Source organism: Manis javanica, chromosome 17 (genome assembly GCF_040802235.1).
Source record: "Manis javanica isolate MJ-LG chromosome 17, MJ_LKY, whole genome shotgun sequence".
NCBI classification, from domain to species: Eukaryota; Metazoa; Chordata; class Mammalia; order Pholidota; family Manidae; genus Manis; species Manis javanica.
Window position 1 is genome coordinate 10446975 of NC_133172.1, and position 22947 is coordinate 10469921.

The 22947-nt window shown below is 43.6% G+C and overlaps 1 protein-coding gene across 1 annotated transcript in view; it reads left to right on the forward strand.

Annotated features, from left to right (window-relative positions):
• The window catches only part of LOC140847139 (zinc finger protein 541-like), a 50382-nt gene that overhangs the window by 25882 nt on the left and 1553 nt on the right, over window positions 1-22947 (forward strand). Inside the window, exons 7-18 of the mRNA XM_073226385.1 lie at window positions 138-309; window positions 1275-1551; window positions 6907-6970; window positions 7542-7684; window positions 10651-10714; window positions 11283-11425; window positions 13475-13538; window positions 14133-14275; window positions 14651-14751; window positions 15937-16012; window positions 16569-16657; window positions 22699-22839. Coding sequence (XP_073082486.1) covers window positions 138-309; window positions 1275-1551; window positions 6907-6970; window positions 7542-7684; window positions 10651-10714; window positions 11283-11425; window positions 13475-13538; window positions 14133-14275; window positions 14651-14751; window positions 15937-16012; window positions 16569-16657; window positions 22699-22839 — 1477 coding nt within the window. The remainder of the gene's footprint in view (window positions 1-137; window positions 310-1274; window positions 1552-6906; window positions 6971-7541; window positions 7685-10650; window positions 10715-11282; window positions 11426-13474; window positions 13539-14132; window positions 14276-14650; window positions 14752-15936; window positions 16013-16568; window positions 16658-22698; window positions 22840-22947) is intronic.

Consider the following 22947-nt stretch of genomic DNA (forward strand, 5'->3'; position numbering starts at 1 on the left):
CATTGTCTCAGGATGGAGGCGTCCTCCTGGGGAAGCCTGGGCAGTGACCAGGAGTCTGGCTGCGCTGCTCCGGGGAGGGCGGGCTGGCGCTTGAGCCTGGAGCGTCCCCTCTGCCGCTTGCCTATGGTTCCTCGTAGGCTACCATCTCTTCTCTGTCGGTGTGTGGGTGTCCGGCATGGAGTTTTTCAAGCCTCTGAGACAGGTGCTGAGGCCGGAGGTGGAGGCACAGAGCCCCCCAGGAGCCTGGAAACCCTCGACGGCATGAGCATAGCTCCTCTGGGGACTCCTGCATCGGAGCCTGTGGGCCCAGTGAGCCAGCCCCCGGGAGCATAGCCAAGGTGGGTACTGGTCGGTCCACTTCCCACTGCTTCCTGCACAACCTGCCAGTGGAAGCCATGGGCAGAGCCCAAACCAAGTGCCACAAAAAATCTCTCCAGAACAGCTTGTCTTGCGCATTCATTCATCCACCTTCCATGCCGGCCCTGTGGAGGCAGTGCTGAGGAGACCATGGTGACAGGGACGGCCCCAGCCTGGCGTCCTGGGGCTGCCAGTCCAGGTGAGTAGATGGACCCATGCCAGACAGTGAGGTCTCAACTGGGCTGGGCTGGGAGGGGGAGCAAAGGGACTGAGGGGACCCCAGAGACCCCGCCTGAGGAGGTCAAGGAGGACTTTCTGGAGGTGGTTAGAGCTGAGACCTGGAGGATGAGGAGCAGTAAGACTGGTAGAAAGAGGGGAGATTGTGTGGAGGTGGGTAAAAGATGTAAGTTCATGGGATCAGCCATTGCAGCCTGGACTGGAGGGTCCCACCTGGAGAAGCCCCCTCCAGGCCGGGCGACAGGGTTCATAGATGCCCTTGTCCATCTCATGGAGCTGCGGTCATTTTTCATCTTGTGGTGCTGTTGCACTGCATCTCCGGCCCCGTCTCTAAGTGCCGGTCATTTTAACAAGTTGACGCTGGCCTCATACATCTCCGAAACCCTTTGTATCAGGGCCTCTCCCTGGGGGCGGGGCACATGAGGAAGCTTCCCGCACCACACGTCCATGCCGAGAGTCTGGGGTCTGGCTCGGGCGTGGTGGCCCCGCTCGGCTCCCTTGCTGAGGCCGGCTCCGACAGGGGTGTTGGGTGTTATGTTTCCCTCTGGCTCCATGGGCAGTGCCCTTGCCTATCCGCGCGCCCCCTTGAAGACTGAACTGTGCACACGTGGCCTCAAGTCACCCCCTGTGGCTTTGAATTCTCTTCTCCAGGGACAAGACAGAGACGGGGAGGAGAGTAGCCAGCCCAGAAAGCGGAGAAAGTGCCTGCGGCCCAAGGCATCGCTCCTGCCTCCCGCTCCTTCTGCCTTTGGGGAGCCGGGCCCCGAAGGAGGCCACCAGCGCTGCCCGTGGTCTCCGGTGCTCCCGGTGGACCACTCCCTGCAGGGATCGTTCCAGTGCTCTCCCGATATGCCGCCCCTGGTGCTGAGCCCCATCCGGGAGGGGTCTGGGCTGTATTTAAACACTGTTCCATGTCCACTCAGGATGATTCTGACAGAGTCATCGGCAGCAAGCTTGGTGAGTGAGGCTCAGGCCTGTCATCTCTGACCATCACACGGCAGGCCTGCTATGGGCAGATGCAACTCGACATGTAGCATTTGATCCAGGGGTTCTCTCTGGCCTTCGGCTGTGTCCAGCCTGGGGGTCCCATGGCTGCTCAGAGGTATCCCAGGACCATGTGGAACCAGCAGCCTTCTAGGTGCTGAGAATTTTACAGGCAGAAGGAAAATATGGAGGCCATGTAGCCTGACCACCCTTCTGCCCGTCCTCTTGAATAATTTTGTTAGCAGTTTTATTGGTACATAATTCACATACCATATGAATCACCCATTTAAAATACAGTGTTTTTTAGTAAATTCATAGACTTGTGCATCCATCGCACCATGTAATTTTAGAGCAATTTCATCACCCCAGAAGCAGCACTGTACATTTGCAGTCACCCCCCCCCCCCCACAGCCCCCATCTCCCCAGCCCTGGGCAACCACTGATCATCTCTAATCATCATGGACGCACCTGCTCTGGACATTGCATGTAATTGGAATCATACAGTATGTGACATTTGGCGTTTAGTTTGTTCATTTAGCATAATGTTTTCAAAGTTCATCCATGTTACAGCATATACAGTGCTTCAATCCTTTTTATGGCTGAATAATATTCCATTGTGTGGATACACAACATTTAACGATTTATACCTGATGAGTATTTGAGCTATTTCCATCTTTTAATTATCATGAATAATGCTGTTATGAACATTCACATACAAGTTTTTGTTGGACAAAGGCTTTCATTTCTCTTGAGTTTATGCCTAGGAGTGGAATTGCTGGGTCATAGGGTAACTATGTTTAATGGTTTAATGCCAGACTATTTTCCAAAATGGCTGAGCCATGGTAATAAATTTCGATGCACATTACATGCAAGTTCCAATTTTCCACATCCTTGTTAGTGATTCTTCATAAATTATAACTCTCCTAGTGTGCATAAAATATCTTATTGTGGTTTTGATGTGCATTTCTCCTATGGTAATGATGTTGATATCTTCCGATGTGCTTGTCCATTTGTGTATTTTCTCAGAAGAAATGTCTGTTTAGATCCTTTGCCCCTTTTTAAAATTGAGTTATTATCTTTGTATTACTGAGTTGTAAGAGCTCCTTACATATTGTGGATGCAAGCCCCTTATTAGATACATGATTTGGAAAGTCTCTCCTGTTTCATGTCTTATCTTTTCATTTTATTTATGGTATTTGCGATACAAGAGTTTTAATTTTTTGTCACTTGTGCTTTTGGTGTTGTATCTGCAGCTTTGCCTGACTAAAAGTCACAATTGCTTTTTTTAAGTCAGTTAAGAAAAGAGAAGAAATATGCAATTATGCTGACTTTTACTCCTTTCTCTTCAAAGAGTTTTATAATTTTAGCTCTTACATTTAGGTCTTTGATCGATTTTAAGTTAACTTTTATATATTATGTGAGGTCAGAGTCTAAATTCATTCCTTTGCATGTGGATATCAGTTGTTCCAGCACCGTTTGTTAAAGAGATTATTCTTCCCCCCATTGAGCTGGTGTGGCACCTTTGTGGAAAATCAACTGACCATAGTGATTTTAGATTTTTCTTAGTTTTTAATACAGGCAGTTACAACTATATGTTCCCTCAGAACATTGCTTTAGCCACATTCCATAAGTTTTAGTATGTTATATTCTTCTTTCCATTTATCTCAAAGTATTCCCTAATTTCTCTTTTGATTTCTTCTTATATACATGGATTATTGAGGAGTGTGTTGTTTTATTTCCACATATTTGTGAATTTTCCAAATTGTCTCCTTTTGATTTATAATGTAATTGTATTGTAGTCAGAGAACATGCTTTGTATTATGTTGTTCCTTTTAAATGTATTGAGACATGTTTTATGGCTAGAATATGTTCTGTTCTGAAGAATATCCCATGTGCGCTTAAGAATATATTCTACTGATGTTGGGTGGAATGCACCAAAAATGTTTCTGTCTTGTTTTATTCTGTGTGGTTGTCCTATCCATTACTGCAAGTACTGAAATCTCCAACTATTGTTTTGAATTGTTTATTTCATACTCAATTGTGTCAGTTTCTGCTTCATGTATTTTTGGACTGTTTTTAGGTGCATATATGCTTATAATTGTCATATCTTCCTGATGGTGTGATTGTTTTTTCCAAGAAGTGACTACAGTGTTCTTTATCATCACTGCAATAATTTTATCATTATCTCTAGTTTTTTTTATAGGCTAATTAGCCTAACATTAGTACCATTCTGCCTCTTTTATGGTTGTTTACTTGGTATATTTTTTCTGTACTTGTATTTTCAACCTGCTTGTGTTTTTTTCAAATAAACCATGTCTTCTATAGATTATATTAGTTGGATCATATATTTTTTATCTAATCTGACGAACTCTGCATTTTGATTGGTTTATTCAATCCAGTGTCACTTAATGTTACATTGTTATAGGGAGGTTTACATTTGCCATTATGCTTTTGATTGTATGTACCTTGCCTTTTTCTCCTTCTGTTCCTCTATTCTGGCTTTCTTTTGTATTAAGTGTTTTCTACTGTAACATTTTAATTCCTTTAGTTTTTCATTTTTTTCTTAGTCTTTCCTTAGTGGTTGCTCTAGGACTTAAAACTACATCTTAACGTTATCAGAATCTGTTCAGATGTATAATAACTTACAGTGAAATATAGACACATTACTCCTATGCAGCTCTATTTCTCCTAACCCTTTTTCTCTTATTATGTATATAAATACTTTATATATATATTTTATTTTCTGTATGTGTGTGTGTGTATATACATATAAATCCAGCAATACATTGTTTAGTTCTTACATTATACTCTTTTGTATTATGTAACAAAAACTGAGAGAATAAAGGAAAGCAAGCATTATGTATACAATTTGTTATGTAACATTTTTAGTTATCCTTTCTCGTCTCTTCATTTATTTATTTCTGTGGATTGGAGTTATGGTATGGAGTGTTATTTCTCTACTCCAATGCATCGCCCCTCTGTTGTGCTGTTGTTGTCATATATATGTTTATAAATTACAGGCCTATAACACTAATGTTTCATGCACTTACTTTTTAAGTCAAGAAAAGAAAAAATATGCAATTATACTGCCTTTTATAATTACCTACATAAGTAGATTTACCAGTGTTTTGTATTTGTTTGGATTCAGGTTACTATCTAATGTATTTTTTTCTTTCAGCCTGAAACTTCCTGTAGTATTTATTTTCATTGTGGAGGTGTAATTCACATGTCATACAATTCATCCCTTTAAAGTACACAATACAGCAGTGGTGGGTACATTCTCAGAGCTGTGCAACTGTTGCTACCATCAGTTTCCAGATATTTTCGTCATGTCCCAAAGAAGCCCTGTACTCAGCAGTCACTCTTGTCCTTCCCCTCCCAACCCAGTCCCCAGCCGTAGGTAACCACGAATCTACTTTCTGTCCTGTAGGCTCGGCTCCTGTGGACATTTCATACAAGTGGAAATCATATGATGTGTGCTTCTTTGTATCTTCTTTCAGTTAGCATAAAAACTTAGGGTTTCATCCATGTTGTGTATATCAGAACTTCATTTCTTTTCATGCATGGCTGAATAATTCTCTACCTTTAATGTTCCTTATAAGACAGGTCTGCTAACAACAAGTTTCCTTGGTTTTTATTGACCTAAGGATATCTTTTTTCATCTTCATTCTTGAAAGGTAATTTGCTGGATATAAGATTCTTGGTTAACAGTTTTTACTTCCAGCAATGAGATGATGTTGTCCCACTGCCTTCCAACTGCTATCATTTTCAATGAGAAGTCAGCTGTTAATCTTACTGGGGTGTACATCTATATCATGTTATTTTACTTTTTTGATTTCAAGGTCTTTCTCTTTGGCTTTCAGTATTTTGCCTATGATGTGCCCAGATGAAGAGCTCTTTGTGTTTATGCTACTTGGAGTTTATAGAGTTTCTTGGATGTATGCATTGTTTTTTTGTCACATTTTGCACATTTTCTGCCATTTAATACTGTAAATATTTTTCTGTTCCTTTCTCCACTCCTCCTTGTATTCCCATTACACCTGTTGCTACACTTATTGATGCCCCACATTTCTCTGTGGCCCTTTGTTTTCTTTCATTCATTTATTTTTCTCTCTGTTCTTCAAAATCCGTAATCTCCATGAATCTATCTTTAAGTTGGCTGCTGGTTACTTCTGCCAGCTCAAATCTACATTTTGGTTATTGTCCTTTCTTAACTCAAAAATTTCCATTTGATTCTTTTTTTTTTTAAACAATTTCTACTTCTTAATAGTATTCTCTCTTTGATAAGCATTTTTCATTGTACCTTCCTTTAGTTCTTTAGGCATGAGAGCTGGGAGGAGAGGGACCCCCTGTGTCCCTGGCTGCACCTCCCTGGAGTAGAGCCCTCCAAGTAGCGCTTCTGATACACAGTGCACGGGGTTGGTAGGTAAGGGAACAAGTCATGGCTCAGATGCCACAAACTCACTATTCTTACTGAGATTTACTCAATTGGCCTGAATGAATATTTCTTAAAATGCTGGATACCTTTAGGATAACTTCTAGAGACTTTAACTGCTTTAAAATAATTTTGACCTCTTAATTTGTTGCTTTACTCTTTGTATTTTCAGAAGTCCTAGTCCTCTTCCACATGATCTTTTGAACAATTTTTGTTGTGACAAGAAGAGTGAACATAGACCTACCCTCTAACAAATCTTTTAAGTATTCAATATAGTACTGTTGGCAGTGCTGTACATCAGATCTCTAGAGTTCATTCATCTTCCTAAATTGATACTTTACATTCCTTGGTTAGTAACTCCCCATTTCCGACGACCCTAACCCTGGCCACCACCATTCCACCCTTTGGTTATATGGATTTGACTGTTTTAGATACTACATGTTAAGTGCATTCATGCAGTATTTCTCTTTCTGTGACTGGCTTATTTCATTTAATATTCTCAAGGGGTTCATCCATGTTGTTGCATATTGCAAAATTTCCTTTTTTCAATGCTAAGTAGGATTCCATTGTATGTATAAACCACATATTCTTTACCCATTCATATGTCGATGGTCATCTTGGTTGTTTCCACGTCTTAGCTATTGCGAATCACGTTGCAGTGAACATGGGAGTGCAGGTGTCTCTTTGAGAGCCTGATTTCCATCCATTTGTTTCAATACCGACAAGTGGGGCTGCTGGATCATACAGGAGTTCTATTGTTAGTGTTCTGAGGGAGCTCCCGACCTTGCAAGCTTGGAAACCCTACTTTCAGCTGCTCTACAAAAGCAGGGAGAAGGGGACCCTGCATCCCTTCCACTCAGTGTTCTTGAAGCTTTCTGTTGCATGTTTTCTAGATCAAGTGGATGACTCTTCTGGCAGCCATGTTATCAAGGATAACACCAAGCCCCGCATTCGAATGTGAGTTTGAACAGACTTAGAACCTGGGGTTCCTACCAAAGTGGGGATATTTTTACCCTTCTTGTGTTCCCCCAGAGTTCCTTCCTCTCTGGGAGAGAAGTGGTAGATTTCTCTGGGTGTATGTAGGTAGTTCCTCCAATATTCCTTCCTTCTGGGCATCCCATAGTTGGGCCCACGGGGACAGATGCCCAGGGCCCTGGGGTTTTAGGTAGAATTGGTGATGGCATGTGTGAGACTTGAGTATCCATGGAATGTGACTAGAGGGATGTGGCCATGGATGTAGAAGCATGCCAGGAGTCAGCATACACCTCCCCTGTCCTGGACCCCTAGAGGGGTACCTGAGGGAGAAGCCTGGTGATAAAGAATATTGGAGGAAGGGGGTGTAGCTGGACGGTATCTAGAACACTTGTCCATGTCTGTCTGGGGTGACGAATACTCAGCAGATGCATCTGGGAGATGACAGAGGTTTCACAGAGCAGGGCTGTGGCCTGAGAGCAGGGCACGTCACACATCTCCGTCTTATTTCCCATCTTAGTCACATGTGTATGTCTCATGGGTGGCCTCATTTCAGACGCATCAGGATAGGAAAGAAGTTTCAGGTCGAGATCCCAGAGCTCCAGGAGCGCCCTGCGGCCGAGACCAGTGAACATGGAGCTTCTCTGGTCTGGAAGCCATCGGACGATGTGATGGGCCATCCAGAAACACAGGATAGAGGTGGCTGAGACATGGGGCCAAATTCCCAAGGGTACCCCCCCTTCCCTCATCTCCAAGGAGTTCCTCCTCCCAGTCCTCACCTGGACCAGGAAGCAGTATCCCTGGGTGGGGCACCCGGCTGTGGGACCAGGCCGTCTCCTCCCGCCCCCCATTATCCTCATGCAGTAACCAGCCAGGCCATCCTGAGCAGGTGCCAGGAGCAGGGTTTCTGCCCTTCCTCCCTGTCCTTCCCATCACTTAAAGTGAAATATGGAAGCATTTCTACTATGCAGCTCTATTTCTCTGAACCCTCTTGCTCTAATTATTCATATATGTACTTTATATATGTATGTGTATATGAGTGTGTGTGTATATAAACCCAGCAATACATCAATTCTTATATTATACAATTTTGTTTTATGTAACAAAAAGTGAGAGAATAAGGGAATGCAAGCATTATTTATACAGTTTGTTATATAACATTTTTCGTTACCATTTCTCATCTCTTCATTTATTCCTGTGGATTTGAGTTACTGTATGGAGGGCTATTTCTTTACTCCAATGCATCTCCCCTTTGTTGTACTGTTGTTGTCATATATGTATGTGTGTGTGTGTGTGTGTGTGTGTGTATATATATATATATGTGTGTGTGTGTGTGTGTGTGTGTTTATAAATTACAGGCCCATAACAGTAGTGTTTTATTCAATTACTTTTTAGGTCAATTAAGAAAAGAGAAAAAATATGCAATTATACTGACTTTAATAATTACCTATATAAGTACATTTACCAGTGTTTTTTGTTTGTTTGGATTCAGATTACTATCTCATGTCATTTTCTCTTTCAGTCTGAAGAACTTCCTGTAATATTTATTTTCATTGTGGAGGTGTAATTCACATGTCATACAATTCATCCCCTTAAAATAAAGTATACAGTGGTAGTTGGTATTTCACAGACCTGTGTGTGCAATCGTTGCTACCATCAATTTTCGGGTATTTTCATCATATCCCAAGGGAGCCCTCTACTCAGCAGTCACTCTTGTCCCTCCCCTCCCGACCCTGTCCCCAGCCGTAGGTAACCACAAATCTACTTTCTGTCCTGTAGGCTCTGCTCTTCTGGACATTTCATATAAGTGGGAATCATACAATGTGTGCTTCTTTGTGTTTTCTTCCAGTTAGCATGAAAACTTAGGGTTTCACCCATGTTGTGTATATCAGAACTTCATTTCTGTTCATGGCTGAATAATTCTCTCCCTTGAATGTTCCTTGTAAGACAGGTCTGCTAGCAACAAGTTTCCTCAGTTTTTATTTACCTAAGGATGTCTTTCTTCACCTTCATTTTTGAAAGGTAATTTTCAGGAGATAAGATTCTTGGTTGAGTTTTTACTTCCAGCAATGAGATCATGTTGTCCCACTGCCTTCCAACTGCTATCATGTTCGATGAAAAGTCAGCTGTTAATCTTACTATAGTGTGCATGTAGATCACGTTATTTTTCTCTTTTTGCTTTCAAGATCTTTATCTTTGGCTTTCAGTATTTTGCCTATGATGTGCCCAGATGGAGAGCTCTTTGTGTTTATGCTACTTGGAGTTTATAGGGTTTCTTGGATGTATGTATTGTTTTTTCATCACATTTTGAACATTTTCTGCCATTAAATACTTTAAATATTTTTCTGTTCCTTTCTCCACTCCTCGTATTCCCATTACACGTGTTGCTGCACTTATTGATGCCCCACATTTCTCTGAGGCTCTTCGTTTTCCTTCATTCATTTATTTTTCTCTCTGTTCTCCAAAATCCATAATCTCCATGGATCTATCTTTAAGTTGGCTGCTGGTTACTTCTGCCAGCTCAAACCCCCATTTTGGTTATTGTTCTTAACTCCAAGATTTCCATTTGATTCTGAAAAAAAAAACTATTTCTACCTCTGAATAGTATTTTCTCTATGATGAGCATTTTTCATTGTACCTTCCTTTAGCTCTTTAGGCTTGAGAACTGGGAGGAGAGGGAGCCCCTGTGTCCCTGGCTGCACCTCCCTGGAGTAGAGCCCTCCAAGTAGAGCTCCTGATACACAGTGCATGGGGCTAGTGGGTAAGGGAACAAGTCACGGCTCAGATGCCACAAACTCACTATTCTTACCCACATTTACTCAGTTGTCCTGAATGAATATGTCTTAAAATGCTGCATACCTTTAGGATAACTTCTAGAGACTTTAACTGCTTTTAAAATAATTTTTACCTCTTAATTTGTTGCTTTATTCTTTGTATTTTCAGAAGTCCTAGTCCTCTTCCACATGATCTTTTGAACAATTTTTGTTGTGACAAGAAGAGTGAACATAAGACCTACCCTCTAACAAATCTTTTAAGTGTTCAGTATAGTATTGTTGGGAGTGCTGTACAGCAGATCTCTAGAGTTTATTCATCTTGCTTAACCAAGACCTTACATTCCTTGGTTAGTAACTCCCCATTTCCCGTGACACTAACCCTGGCCACCACCATTCCACCCTTTGGTTATATGGATTTGACTGTTTTAGATAATACATGTTAAGTGCATTCATGCAGTATTTCTCTTTCTGTGACTGGCTTATTTCATTTAATGTTCTCAAGGGGTTCATCCATGTTGTTGCATACTGCAAAATTTCCTTTTTTCAATGCTAAGTAGGGATCCATTGTATGTATAAACCACACATTTTTTACCCATTCATATGTCATTGGGCATCTTGGTTGTTTCCACATCTTAGCTATTGCGAATCACGTTGCAGTGAACATGAGAGTGCAGGTGTCTCTTTGAGAGCCTGATTTCCAACCTTTTGGGTCAATGCCGACAAGTGGGGCTGCTGGATCATACAGGAGTTCTATTGTAAGTGTTCTGAGGGAGCTTCCGACCTTGCAAGCTTGGAAACCCTACTTTCAGCTGCTCTACAAAAGCAGGTACAAGGGGACACTGCATCTCTTCCACTCAGTCTTCTTGAAGCTTTCTGTTTCGTGTTTTCTAGATCAAGTGGATGACTCTTCTGGCAGCCATGTTATCAAGGATAACACCAAGCCCCGCATTCGAATGTGAGTTAGAGCAGACTTGGAACCTGGGGGTCCTACAAAAGTGGGGATATTTTTACCCTTCTTGTGTTCCCCCAGAGTTCCTTCCTCTCTGGGAGAGAAGTGGTAGATTTCTCTGGGTGTATGTGCGAAGTTCAACCAATATTCCTTCTATCTGGGCATCGCATAGTTGGGCCCACGGGGACACATGCCCAGGACCCTGGGGTTATAGGTAGAATTGGTGATGGCACATGTGAGGCTTGAGTATCCATGGAATGTGACTAGAGAGATATGGCCATGGATGTAGAAGCATGCCAGGCATCAGCATACACCTCCCCTGTTCTGGACCCCTAGAGGGGTACCTGAGGGAGAAACCTGGTGATAAAATTGGAGGAAGGGGATATAGCTGGACAGTACCTAGAATTCTTGTCCATGTCTGTCTGGGGTGACGAATACTCAGCAGATGCATCTGGGAGATGACAGAGGTTTCCACAGAGCAGGGCTGTGGCCTGAGAGCAGGGCACGTCACACATCTCCGTCCTATTTCGCATCTTAGTCACATGTGTATGTCTCGTGTGTGGCCTCATTTCAGGCGCATCAGGATAGGAAAGAAGTTTCAGGCTGAGATCCCAGAGCTCCAGGAGCGCCCTCCAGTCGAGACCGGTGAACATGGAGCTTCTCTGGTCTGGAAGCCATCGGACGATGTGATGGGCCATCCAGAAACACAGGATAGAGGTGGCTGAAACATGGGGGCCAAATTCCCAAGGGTACCCCCTCTTCCCTCATCTCCAAGGAGTTCCTCCTCCCAGTCCTCACCTGGACCAGGAAGCAGTATCCCTGCGTGGGGCACCCGGCTGTGGGACCAGGACGTCTCCTCCCGCCCCCCATTCTCCTCATGCAGTAACCGGCCAGGCCATCCTGAGCAGGTGCCAGGAGCAGGGTTTCTGCCCTTCCTCCCTGTCCTTCCCGTCACCTGCAGTGAAATGCGGAAACATTACTCCTCTGCAGCTCTATTTCTCCCGACCCTCTGGCTCTAGTTATTTATATATGTACTTATATATGTATGTGTATGTGAGTGTGTGTGTATAAACCGAGAAATACATCAATTCTTATATTATACAATTTTGTTTTATGTAACAAAAAGTGAGAGAATAAGGGAATGCAAGCATTATTTATACAGTTTGTTATATAACATTTTTAGTTACTATTTCTCATCTCTTCATTTATTCCTGTGGATTTGAGTTACTGTATGGAGGGCTATTTCTTTACCCCAATGCATCTCCCCTTTGTTGTGCTGCTGTTGTCATATATATGTTTATAAATTACAGGCCTATAACAGTAGTGTTTTATGCAATTACTTTTTAAGTCAAGAAAAGAGAAAAAATATGCAATTATACTGAGTTTTATAATTACCTATATACGTACATTTACCAGTGCTTTTTGTTTGTTTGGATTCAGACTACTATCTCATGTCATTTTCTCTTTCAGTCTGAAGAACTTCCTGTAGTATTTTTTTCATTGTGGAGCTGTAATTCACATGTCATACAATTCATCCCCTTAAAATACACAATACAGTGGTGGTTGGTATATTCTCAGAGCTGTGCCACCATTGCTACCATCAACTTTCTGATATTTTCATCATGTCCCAAGGGAGCCCTGTACTCAGCAGTCACTCTTGTCCCTCCCCTCCCGACCCTGTGCCTGGCCATAGGTAACCACAAATCTACTTTCCTGTCCTGTAGGCTCTGCTCTTCTGGACATTTCATATAAGTGGGAATCACACAATGTGTGCTTCTTTGTGTTTTCTTCCAGTTAGCATGAAAACTTAGGGTTTCACCCATGTTGTATATATCAGAACTTCATTTCTTTTCATGGCTGAATAATTCCCTCCCTTTAATATTCCTTGTAAGACAGGTCTGCTAGCAACAAGTTTCCTCAGTTTTTATTTACCTAAGGATGTCTTTCTTCACCTTCATTTTTGAAAGGTAATTTGCTGGAGATAAGATTCTTGGTTGAGTTTTTACTTCCAGCAATGAGTTCATGTTGTCCCACTGCCTTCCAACTGCTATCATGTTCGATGAAAAGTCAGCTGTTAATCTTACTATAGTGTGCATGTAGATCACGTTATTTTTCTCTTTTTGCTTTCAAGATCTTTATCTTTGGCTTTCAGTATTTTGCCTATGATGTGCCCAGATGGAGAGCTCTTTGTGTTCATGCTACTTGGAGTTTATAGGGTTTCTTGGATGTATGTATTGTTTTTTCATCTCATTTTGCACATTTTCTGCCATTAAATACTTTAAATATTTTTCTGTTCTGTTCTCTACTCCTTGTATTTCCATTACACGTGTTGCTGCACTTATTGGTGCCCCACATTTCTCTGAGGCTCTTCGTTGTCCTTCATTCATTTATTTTTCTCTGTGTTCTTCAAAATCCATAATCTCCATGGATCTAGCTTTAAGTTGGCTGCTGGTTACTTCTGCCAGCTCAAACCACCATTTTGGTTATTGTTCTTAACTCCAAGATTTCCATTTGGTTCTTTAATAAAAACACAATTTCTACCTCTTAATAGTATTCTCTCTTTGATGAGCTTTTTTCATTGTACCTTCCTTTAGTTCTTTAGGCATGAGAGCTGGGAGGAGAGGGACTCTCTGTGTCCCTGGTTACACCTCCCAACCTTGCAAGCTGAGAAACCCTACTTTCAGCTGCTGTACAAAGGCAGACAGAAGGGGCCCCTGCGTCACTTCCAGTCAGTGTTCTGGAAGGTTTCTGTTGTGTGTTTTCTAGATCAAGTGGATGACTCTTCTGGCATCTGTGCAATCGAGGATGACACCAAGCCCAGCATTAGACCGTGAGTTGGAACAGACTTAGAACCTGGGGGTCCTTCCAAATTGGGGATATTTTTACCCTCCTTGTGTTCCCCCAGAGCTCCTTCCTCACAGGGGGGTTAGCTTCTCTGTGGGAGAGAAGTGGTAGATTTCTCTGGGTGTATGTGCGAAGTTCCTCCAATATTCCTTCTATCTGGGCAGCCCATATTTGGGCCCACTGCGACAAGTGCCCAGGCCCCTGAGGTTCTAGGTAAAATTGGTGATGGCATGTGTGAGACTTGGAATGTCCATGGAATGTGACTAGAGGGATGTGGCCATGGATGTAGAAGCATGCCAGGCATCAGCATACACCTCCCCTGTCCTGGACCCCAAGAGGGGCACCTGAGGCCAGCAGCCTGGTGATAAAGAAAATTGGAGGAATGGGGGTGTAGCTGGACGGTATCTAGAACACTTGTCCATGTCTGTGAGGGGTTACAAATACTCCCCAGATGCATCTGGGAGATGATAGAGGTTTCAACAGAGCAGGGTTGTGGCCTGAGAGCAGGACACGTCACACATCTCCGTCTTATTTCCCATCTTAGTCACATGTGTATGTCTCGTGTGTGGCCTCATTTCAGACGCATCAGGATAGGACGCGAGTTTCAGGCCGAGATCCCGGAGCTGCAGGAGCGCCCCCCAGCCGAGACCGGTGAACAAGGAGCTTCTCTGGTCTGGAAGCCATCGGACGATGTGATGGGCACTCCAGAAAAACAGGATAGAGGTGGCTGAAACATGGGGGCCAAATTCCCAAGGGTACCCCTCTTTCCCTCATCTCTAAGGTGTTCCTCCTCCCAGTTCTCACCTGAACCAGGAGGCAGTATCCCTGGGTGGGGTAGCCGGCTGCGGGACCAGGACGTCTCCTCCCGCCCCCCATTCTCCTCATGCAGTAACCAGCCAGGTCATCCTGAGCAGGTGCCAGGAGCAGGGTTTCTGCCCTTCCTCCCTGTCCTTCCCTTTGCCTGCTTTTCAGGGAGCTGTGAGGGAGACAGGGACAAGGAGCCCCTCTCTGTGCTCTTGGGGACGTCTCCTCCCGGCATTCACTGACTCCCTGTGTCTCCCTCTCTCACACTCTTCTGGGGACGTTTGCTGTGCACAGTGACTGAGCTCTGCAAGATGGCCTCCAGCGCAATGCCAGGAGGGGGCACCAACCTGGAGCTCGCTCTGCACTGCCTGCACGAGGCCCAGGGCGATGTCCCGGTGAGCTGGAGGCAGGGGCGGGCTTGGCGGGTCCCTGGGAAGCCCCTGCTCTCCTGAGGCTGGGGATCTGGTGCATGTAATGTGCCCTCTGCAGGCTTTGCAGCTCATGAAAACTAAAGAAAGACCACCCATCCTTCTCCCCAGTGGCTGTGGGGTTGATGTCGTCAGTTGTAGGGCAAACGTGCAGATGTGGCCCAGTTAGTTATTTACCTGGGGCAGCTGCAGAGCACCAGGTTCCTCCGAGATCGCAGGGGCAGGGGGAGTGGAGCCCAGTAGACTGACTCAGGTCCTGCACTGATCTGGTTTATCGATGGAGCTTTACCTTTTTGATTAAAATCCCATGTACGAAAACCCCTGATGCAACGAAAATATCTGCTTCCTCCAAGGACCCGCTTCACAATCCTGAAGTTTAGAAAATGAAAAGTCCAACTCTGAGTAGTGGAAATGGGGGTCATGTCACCCAAGTTAGGGCCCCAGGAGTCAGTATTGGCAACTGTACTTTTCCTCAAGTTGCAAGGCAGTGGCTGCCACATAGTGGGTGCTCAGCAGAGTAACCAGCACATGTGTGTTTGCCCTCATGAGTGTTGTGGCCCTGGGGCAGGGCTGGCTTTGGGACCCCCCTCGGTCTAATGCTCTGCTTCTACCATTTTTGAAATTAACAAATTTTCAAAAAGCCTGCAATTTCATTTTGCACTGGGCCCTGCAGGTTCCGTGGCCAGTCCCGATCGGGTTGACACTGTTGAGCGAGACAAAATCCTTCTCCGTGGGGCTTGCATTTTAAATTTAGGACAGTCAAAGGGAAATCTGTTTTTAAAAGTTGTTAGTGATTAGTTCTATGAAGAAAATAAACTGGGGCATGGCACAGCCAGGGCTCCTACAAATGCCAGTCCTTGACGAAGGAAGGAGCTGGCACAAGAGTAAATCTGCACACTGCTTCATTCATCAAGAAAACCCTACTATTAGAAAAACCCCAGCTGCACTCAGTATGCGTAGCGACAGAGCCGGTACGTCCACATGCAGTTTGCAGGCCGTGGCCAGTCCACGGCCCCACCACGCGCTGAGTAGCCCTGGAGTGAGGGAGGCTTTAGGGAGGCCTGTGTTTCTCAAATGAATGTAAGGATGAAGGCAGGCCTCCACCTCACCTTCCCTCCCTCAGAAAGTAGCCCGCTTTCCTTCCTGCTCCAGGTGGCCCTAGAGACCCTGATACACGGAGGACCCGAGAAGCCGCCAACTCACCCGCTGGCTGACTACCACTACGCAGGTACTGGAGCGAGGCTGCGGGAGTGGGTGTGCCCGGCTACTACCGGGGAGCCAGTCGGTCTCGGCGGCAGGCCTTGCTTGTGCCCCTGGGCATGCTCTTGGGGCCCTCCTTCTCCTGCCTTTCCAGAAGGGCCTCTCCTCTCCGGGGGACCTCAGTGGGTGCCTGTCTCCCCTGGCTGGGTCCTCCCTTCCCCCTTCCAGTACAGTGGTTCCCTCAGGGGCTGTTCCCAGCCAGGAAGGGGATCCCTTGGCCAAGGAGCCATGAACGCGGGCTCAGATTCAGTGGATGAGCACCCCAACCTAGGAGTCACGCAACTGGGTGTCCCTGCCTCCCGTTGGCAAGTCTGTTAACCAATGGAAGCCTTGTTACTGCATCTGTAACGTGGGGATAGTATTGGTCCCAACCTGCTGAGGTTTTTCTAAGGATTGTATGAGACAAAACAGAATTCTTGGCACATACTTGGTACTTGGTAATGACAGCTTTAAAAAGGGCAGGCTGCATTTCCGCCACGGCTGCGGCTGCAGAACTGTCCTTTTTCCTCCTGTTTCTCTGATAGGTTCTGACGTCTGGACCTCCCAGGAGAAGGTTCTGTTTAATAAGGCATTCCAGGCTCACAAAAAGAACTTCCACTTGATACACAAGATGGTAAGGTGTACATGGGTGGGCTGGTGTAGACAAGGCCTCGACTCACACTGCTGAGCTGAGCTAGAGCTGGAGGGCCTATCGGGGTTACACGCTGTTCACACTGTAAACAGTTGGTAATTTAAAAAGGCCACTGATGTGAACAATGCCAGACAGTACAGAAATGCCATCATGTGCTCAAAGCCCTCCACACCCATCCCCATCATCCCGCTTCTGAATGATGACCTCTAACTTTGGCTGGGCACCTCAGGCATTTCCCCGTACAGATCTTACGTGCATATACACATGTATTTAGGAAAGGATGCAATCATACTACACTTAATGTCTGATGATGTTTTTTGTTCTTTTAACTTGATATACACAAAACTGCACGTAACAAAAAATGTACTATTTTATGTTTTGACATATTTATACCTGCAAAACCATCACCATAGTCAAGATAAGAAACACATTCATCACCCCCAAAAGTTTCCTCCTGTCCCTTGATAAATCCCTTTTTCCTACCACCCCTGTCCCTCCCTAATCACCTCCTTATCTTCTTTCTGTCACTCCAAATTAGTTTGCATTTTCCAGAGTTTTCTATCTGTCCTGCAGCATGTGCACTGCTTGTCTGCCTTGTGTGACTTCTTACACTCAGCATCATTGTTTTGAGGTTCATCCATGTTATTGTGTGGACCCTTTTTCTTGCTGAGGAGTATTCCATTGTGTGGATGTAACACAGTTCATTTAATCATTCACCTATTGATGGACATCTGTGGGGTTTCCAAGTTATCTGCAATTATAAATAAAGCTTCTGTGAATATTCACATTCAAATCTCTACATGAACAAGTACTGTAGGTGGGGGGGGGGGGGGGGCAGCAAATACTTAGGAAAGGAATGAGTGGCTCACATGGTAGGTGTACATTTAACTTTTCAAGAAAGTGCCAAACTTAACCAAAGGGGCTGTACCATTTCACATTCCCACCGGGAGGTACAAGAGTTCCAGTTGCTCCACAACATCTCCAGCACTTGATATGGTCGGTTTTTTAATCGTAGCCATTCTAATGAGTATGCAGAGGTATCTCACCGCGTTTCCCCCTGACTAATGTTTCTGAACAACTTTTCATGTGCTTGTTTGCTATCTGTGAGCCTTCTTTGGTGTCTGTTTGCTTCTTTGCCTTTGTTTTCACTGGGATGTTTGTGTTTTTATTGAGTTGTAGGAGTTCATTATTTGTTCTGGGCACAAGTCTTTTATCCAGATATATGCTTTGCAAGTATTTTCTCCCAATCTGTAGCTTTTTAGTCTTTTAACAGTGTCTTTTGAAGAAAGTTTTAAATTTTAATTAAATTCTATTGATTACTTTTTCTTTCATGGACCGTGATTTTGGTGTTGTATCTAAGAAATCTTTGCCTAACCCAAAGTCACAGAGTTTTTCCTCTATGTCTTCTAGAAGCCTTATAGCTTTAGACTTTACATTTAGATGCATGGTCCTTTCGGGGTTAGTTTTTGTATGTAGGGCATGGTATGGATTGCAGTTTCATCTTTTCCTGTGGATGTTTAGTTGTTCCAGTGCCTTTTGTTGAAGAGGCCATATTTTCTCCACTCAGCTGCCTTTGTACGGTGTCAGATAGCAGTTGGCTGTATATGTATGGGTTTTTTTATATGTATTGTTGGATTCTATTTGTTAAAACTGTCTCTGGAATTTCCCCCCCCCCCCCATGTCCATGGTGGGCACTGGCCTGTCGCTGTCTCTCCTGCGGTGCGTTTGTCTGGCTTTGGGATGGGGGTAGTGCTGACCTTGTAGAATGAGTTCAGGAGTGTTCCCTCCACTTCAGTTTTTTGGGGGAAGAGTTTGTTTAGAATTGGATTACTTCTTCCTTCCTTAAATATTTGGGCCTGCAGCTTTCTTTGTGGGGAGGTTTTGAAGTACAAATTCAACTTATTTAATAGATATATGGCTGCTCAGGTTATCAATGTCCTTTTGAGTGAACCTTGGTAGTTTTTATCTTTCAAGGACTTTTGTACATTTCCTCTAAGTTGTCTGATGTATTAGCAAAAGTTGTTTATTATATTCTTATATTCTCCTTTTTGGATTTATAGACTATAGTGATAGCCCCTCTCTCATTCCTGGTATCAGTAATATATCTTTTTATTCTGATCTGACTAAAGACTTATCGATTTTACTGATTTTCTCAAAAAACCAGTTTTGGCTTCCTGGTTTTTCTCTATTTGGTTTATTTATTCTGCAATTTCTTCTGTTTGCTTTGTGTTTAAATTGCTCTTCTTTTACTAGTTTCTGAAAATGGAAGCTGAGCTCATTGATTTCAGACCTTTCTTCTTCCCAAACATGGGTTTGTAGTGCTGTAAGTTTCCCTCAAAGTACTTCTTTGATAAGTTTTCTTATTTTGGGTTTTCATTTTTATTCAATTCAAAATACCTTTTCATCTCCCTTTTGATTTCTTTTTTGAAGTATGAATATTTAGAAGTGTGTTAGTCTCCAAATGTTTGAGGATTTTGCATAGTTCTTCAGTTAACTGATTTTTCAGTTAATGCCATTGTGACCAGAGAAATACTTTGCATGACTTGAATCCTTTTAAATTTATTGACCCTTTTTATAGTCCAGAACATGGTTTACCTCTTGGTAAATGTTCTTCGTACACTTGAAGGTGGTGTACCTGCTGTGGGTGAGTGGAGCTCTATAAGTGAGAATTCGTTGTGGCTCAGAGTGTGGTTTAGGTCTTCCACCCCTTTACTGTCTAATTGTTTCAGCAATTGTTGAGAATGGGATATTGAAATGTTTTCCTATAACTGTGGGTCTATTTTTCCCCACAGTTCTGTAATTTTTTGCTTCATACATTTTGAAGCCCTGATGTAGACATATGAAATTTTAGGATTCTTATGTCTTCTTGATTAATTGACCCTTATATCATTATGAAATTATTTACTTTATCTCTGGAAGTACTATTTGCTCTGAAATCTACTTTTTTCTGATATTAGTATATCCAACCTCTCTAGCTTTCTTCAAAATGGGTGCTAGCATGCTATATCATTTTTCTGCATCTCACTTTTAAACTATTTAGCCTTTACAGCTAATGTGTGTTCTTATAAATAACATGTGTTCGGTGTTGCTTTTTTATTTCCCATTAAATATTCAGCCTTTTAAATTAGGGTGTTTAGAACATTCACATTTAATGTTGTTATTGAATGGTTAGGTTTAAGTCCATCATCTTGCTATTTGTTTTCTATTTGTCCCGTCTGTTGTTTGTTTCCCCTTTCCACTTTTTCTGCCTTCTTTTGGCAGAAAAAATTAATGTAGTAAATTGTAGGATTCTGTTTTATCTCCATCGTCAGCTTATTGGCTATAACTGTATTTTATTATTTTGGTGGATGCTTTAGGGTTAATAGTCTGCATCACTAACTCACCCCAGTCTCCCTTCCAGTGACTTGATAACATTTCATGTGCAGAATGACAGCCTTCCAGTAGCGTACTTACATTTCTCCTCCTGGCCTTTATACAATTGTTGTTATGCATTTCATTTTACATATGTTGTAAACCCCACTATACATTGTTGATATTTTTGCTTAAGTGGTCAATTATTTATAGAGAGCTTTAAATAATGAGATGTCTTATATAGTCGCCCATGTACTTACATTTTCACTGCTCCGCATTCCTTTATGTAGATGCATATTTCCATCTGGTATCATTTTCCAGAAGGAAATAAATGTAAGTCACTTAACATTTCTTAAAGTGCAGATTTGCCAATTATGAATTTTTCCAGCTTTTGTATAGCTAAAAAAGAACCTTTATTTGGCCTTCATTTCTGAAAGATATCTTTGTTAAGTGTGGAATTCTAGCTTGACAGGTCTTTTCCCTGTAATTTAAAGAGGTAATTTACTTTCTTCTGGCTTTTATTATTTTTCATGAGAAATCTCCAGATTTCTGTGTCTTTGGTCCTCTGCATATAACATGTCTTTTTTTTACTGGCTGGATATTTGTCAGAATTTCTCTTTGTCACTGGCTTTGAGCAATTTTATTATGATGGGCTTTGGTGTGCTTTCTTCATTTTTCTTTCTTGTGCTTGCAGTTTGTTGAGCTTCTTGTGTCTGTGGGCTTATAGTTTTCCTTACATTTGGGGAAATTCAGCCTTGTTTCTTCAAACATTTCTTGCATCCCCCCTTCTGCTTTGAGGGCTCCACTTAGTGGGCGCTGGGCTTCCTGCAGCTGTCCGGGAGTCACTGATGCTCTTTTCATTTCGACTGAGTCTCTTTTTCTCTGTGTGTTTCATTTTGGATGATTTTTATTGCTGTATTTCCAAGTTCAGTAATCCTTTCTCTGCAGTATCTAATCTGCAGTGTAGTTTTCATCTCAGACACTGTAATTTTAATCTCTAGGAGTTCTTTTTGGGTCTCATTAGTGTCCCATGTCTCTATTTAACTGTTTCAACATATAATGTACAATTATAATGACTCTTAGTGCCCTTTCCCGCTAATTCTAACATCTGTGTCCATTCTGGGTTGATTTTGATGGATGGATTTTTTCCCATTATATGTCATATTTTCCTGCTTTCTATGCCTGGTAATTTTTCAGTGGATTCCCGGCATTGTGAATGATAGCTTGTTGAGGGCTGGATATTGTTGTATTCTTAGTAAGTATTCTTGAACTTTGTTCTGATACATGGTTACTTGAAAACAACTTGTTCCTTTTGGGCTCTGGTTTTGGATTTGTTTAAATTGGGCCATTTTTGTCTAAGGCTAATTATTCCTCATTACGGACGCAAAAGCCTCCGAATTTCTCTATCAATGTCCCATGAACTATGAGTTTTTTCGCACCCCAGCGGGTGGAAACCAGGTGCTATTCCTGGCCCTGTGTGAGGTGCCTTTTCATCTAATTCTTCCAGGCGGTTCTTTACCCAGTTTTGGGCCACCTCATATGCCCACGCTGGTCAGCGCGTTGCTGAACGCTGGAGGGGAGCGCCCCCCAGATCTCTGGAATTTTCCTCTGAGCAGCTCTTCCCTGTCCTGCCTTGTCCTGTGAACTCTCACCGCCTTGTTCTCCCAGAATCCTCCCTCCCATCTCAGCTCAGGAAGCCCACCTGGCTCTGCCCGGACCCCTCTCCCCGGGCCACAGCCTGGAAACTCTCCCAGGGTGTAGTGTGTAGGGACAGCGGGGGCTTATTTTCTGTCTCTCAGAAAGACTTGTTCTTGGCTTGCCTAGCATCTTACCAAACATTATTTCAGACATTTTGACTGTTTCTTCTCATTGTTTTGAATGGGAAGGTCAGTGTAGCTCCTGTTACTCCATCTTGTTTGGAAGCAGAAGTCCAACTTCTTTTTTTTTCTTCTAACCGAGTGATATTTCTTAGGCAGAGGATTTACTACTTTGGCTCCTAGTCTTTGAAGATACACAGAGCTGAAAAAATTTCACATGGAGAAAGTATTTTCTGAAGTGAGCCCATATCTTAACTGGCCAATTAAATTTTCCTGAGAAATCATCTTCCTAGAGCAATTAAACTTTCCTGTTCCGTTTTGTTTTTACAGAAGTTATTATTAATGGGGTCAATTCTTAGTGGTGGGAGAGCACACAGTGGGGTCTGAATGCCCGAGGATCCGACTGTGCCCTCAAAACCCCCTCCTACTCTCGTGGGCCCCTTATCTCTGTGCTGCAGGGCGCTGCCTAGCTGTTGCAAAGGCTTTGTGGTCTCTGCTGATGAGGGCAGCCTGCTGCAGGGAGTCCCAGCTGGTAAATGCATAGCCATTAGGCCTGACGTCACAGTGAGCGCCTGTGTAGGGAGCCCTCGTGTACACCTTCCTGTAGGGAAGGCCTCCCGGGATTGACTTGGGGCTCAGAGAGCATGCAGAGCTTGGACGGTGCTGGCTACAGCGGCGTCACCCTGAGCCCCTCATCAGCAGCAGGACTCTGTGCTTCTGTGCTCCTTGTAGCCCAGGGGCGTGCCAAGCCCAAGGGGAGAGACATTCCAGGAGAGCTTTCAGGAAGTGCCTAGCCCCACGGCGAGGGGGCGTGTGGGGCAGTGCCCAAAGCCCGCTGCTGTTTTCTTTCACCAGGTCCAGACAAAATCGGTGGCCCAGTGTGTAGAGTATTACTACACCTGGAAAAAAAAGACCAGGTTTGCCTATGTTCGGGCCCCAGGCCTGGAAAATGGGGTCAAAAGGAAGCTGTTCGAGTCAGACCCAACAGAAACAAAGGTAGGGGATTCTGGGGCAAGGGGTCTCACTGGAGTTCAGTGCTGGTCTGGACAGCTGCTGATCACCCAGGTCAGGGTGGGGAAGGGGCCCCTACAGAGGAAAGCATCT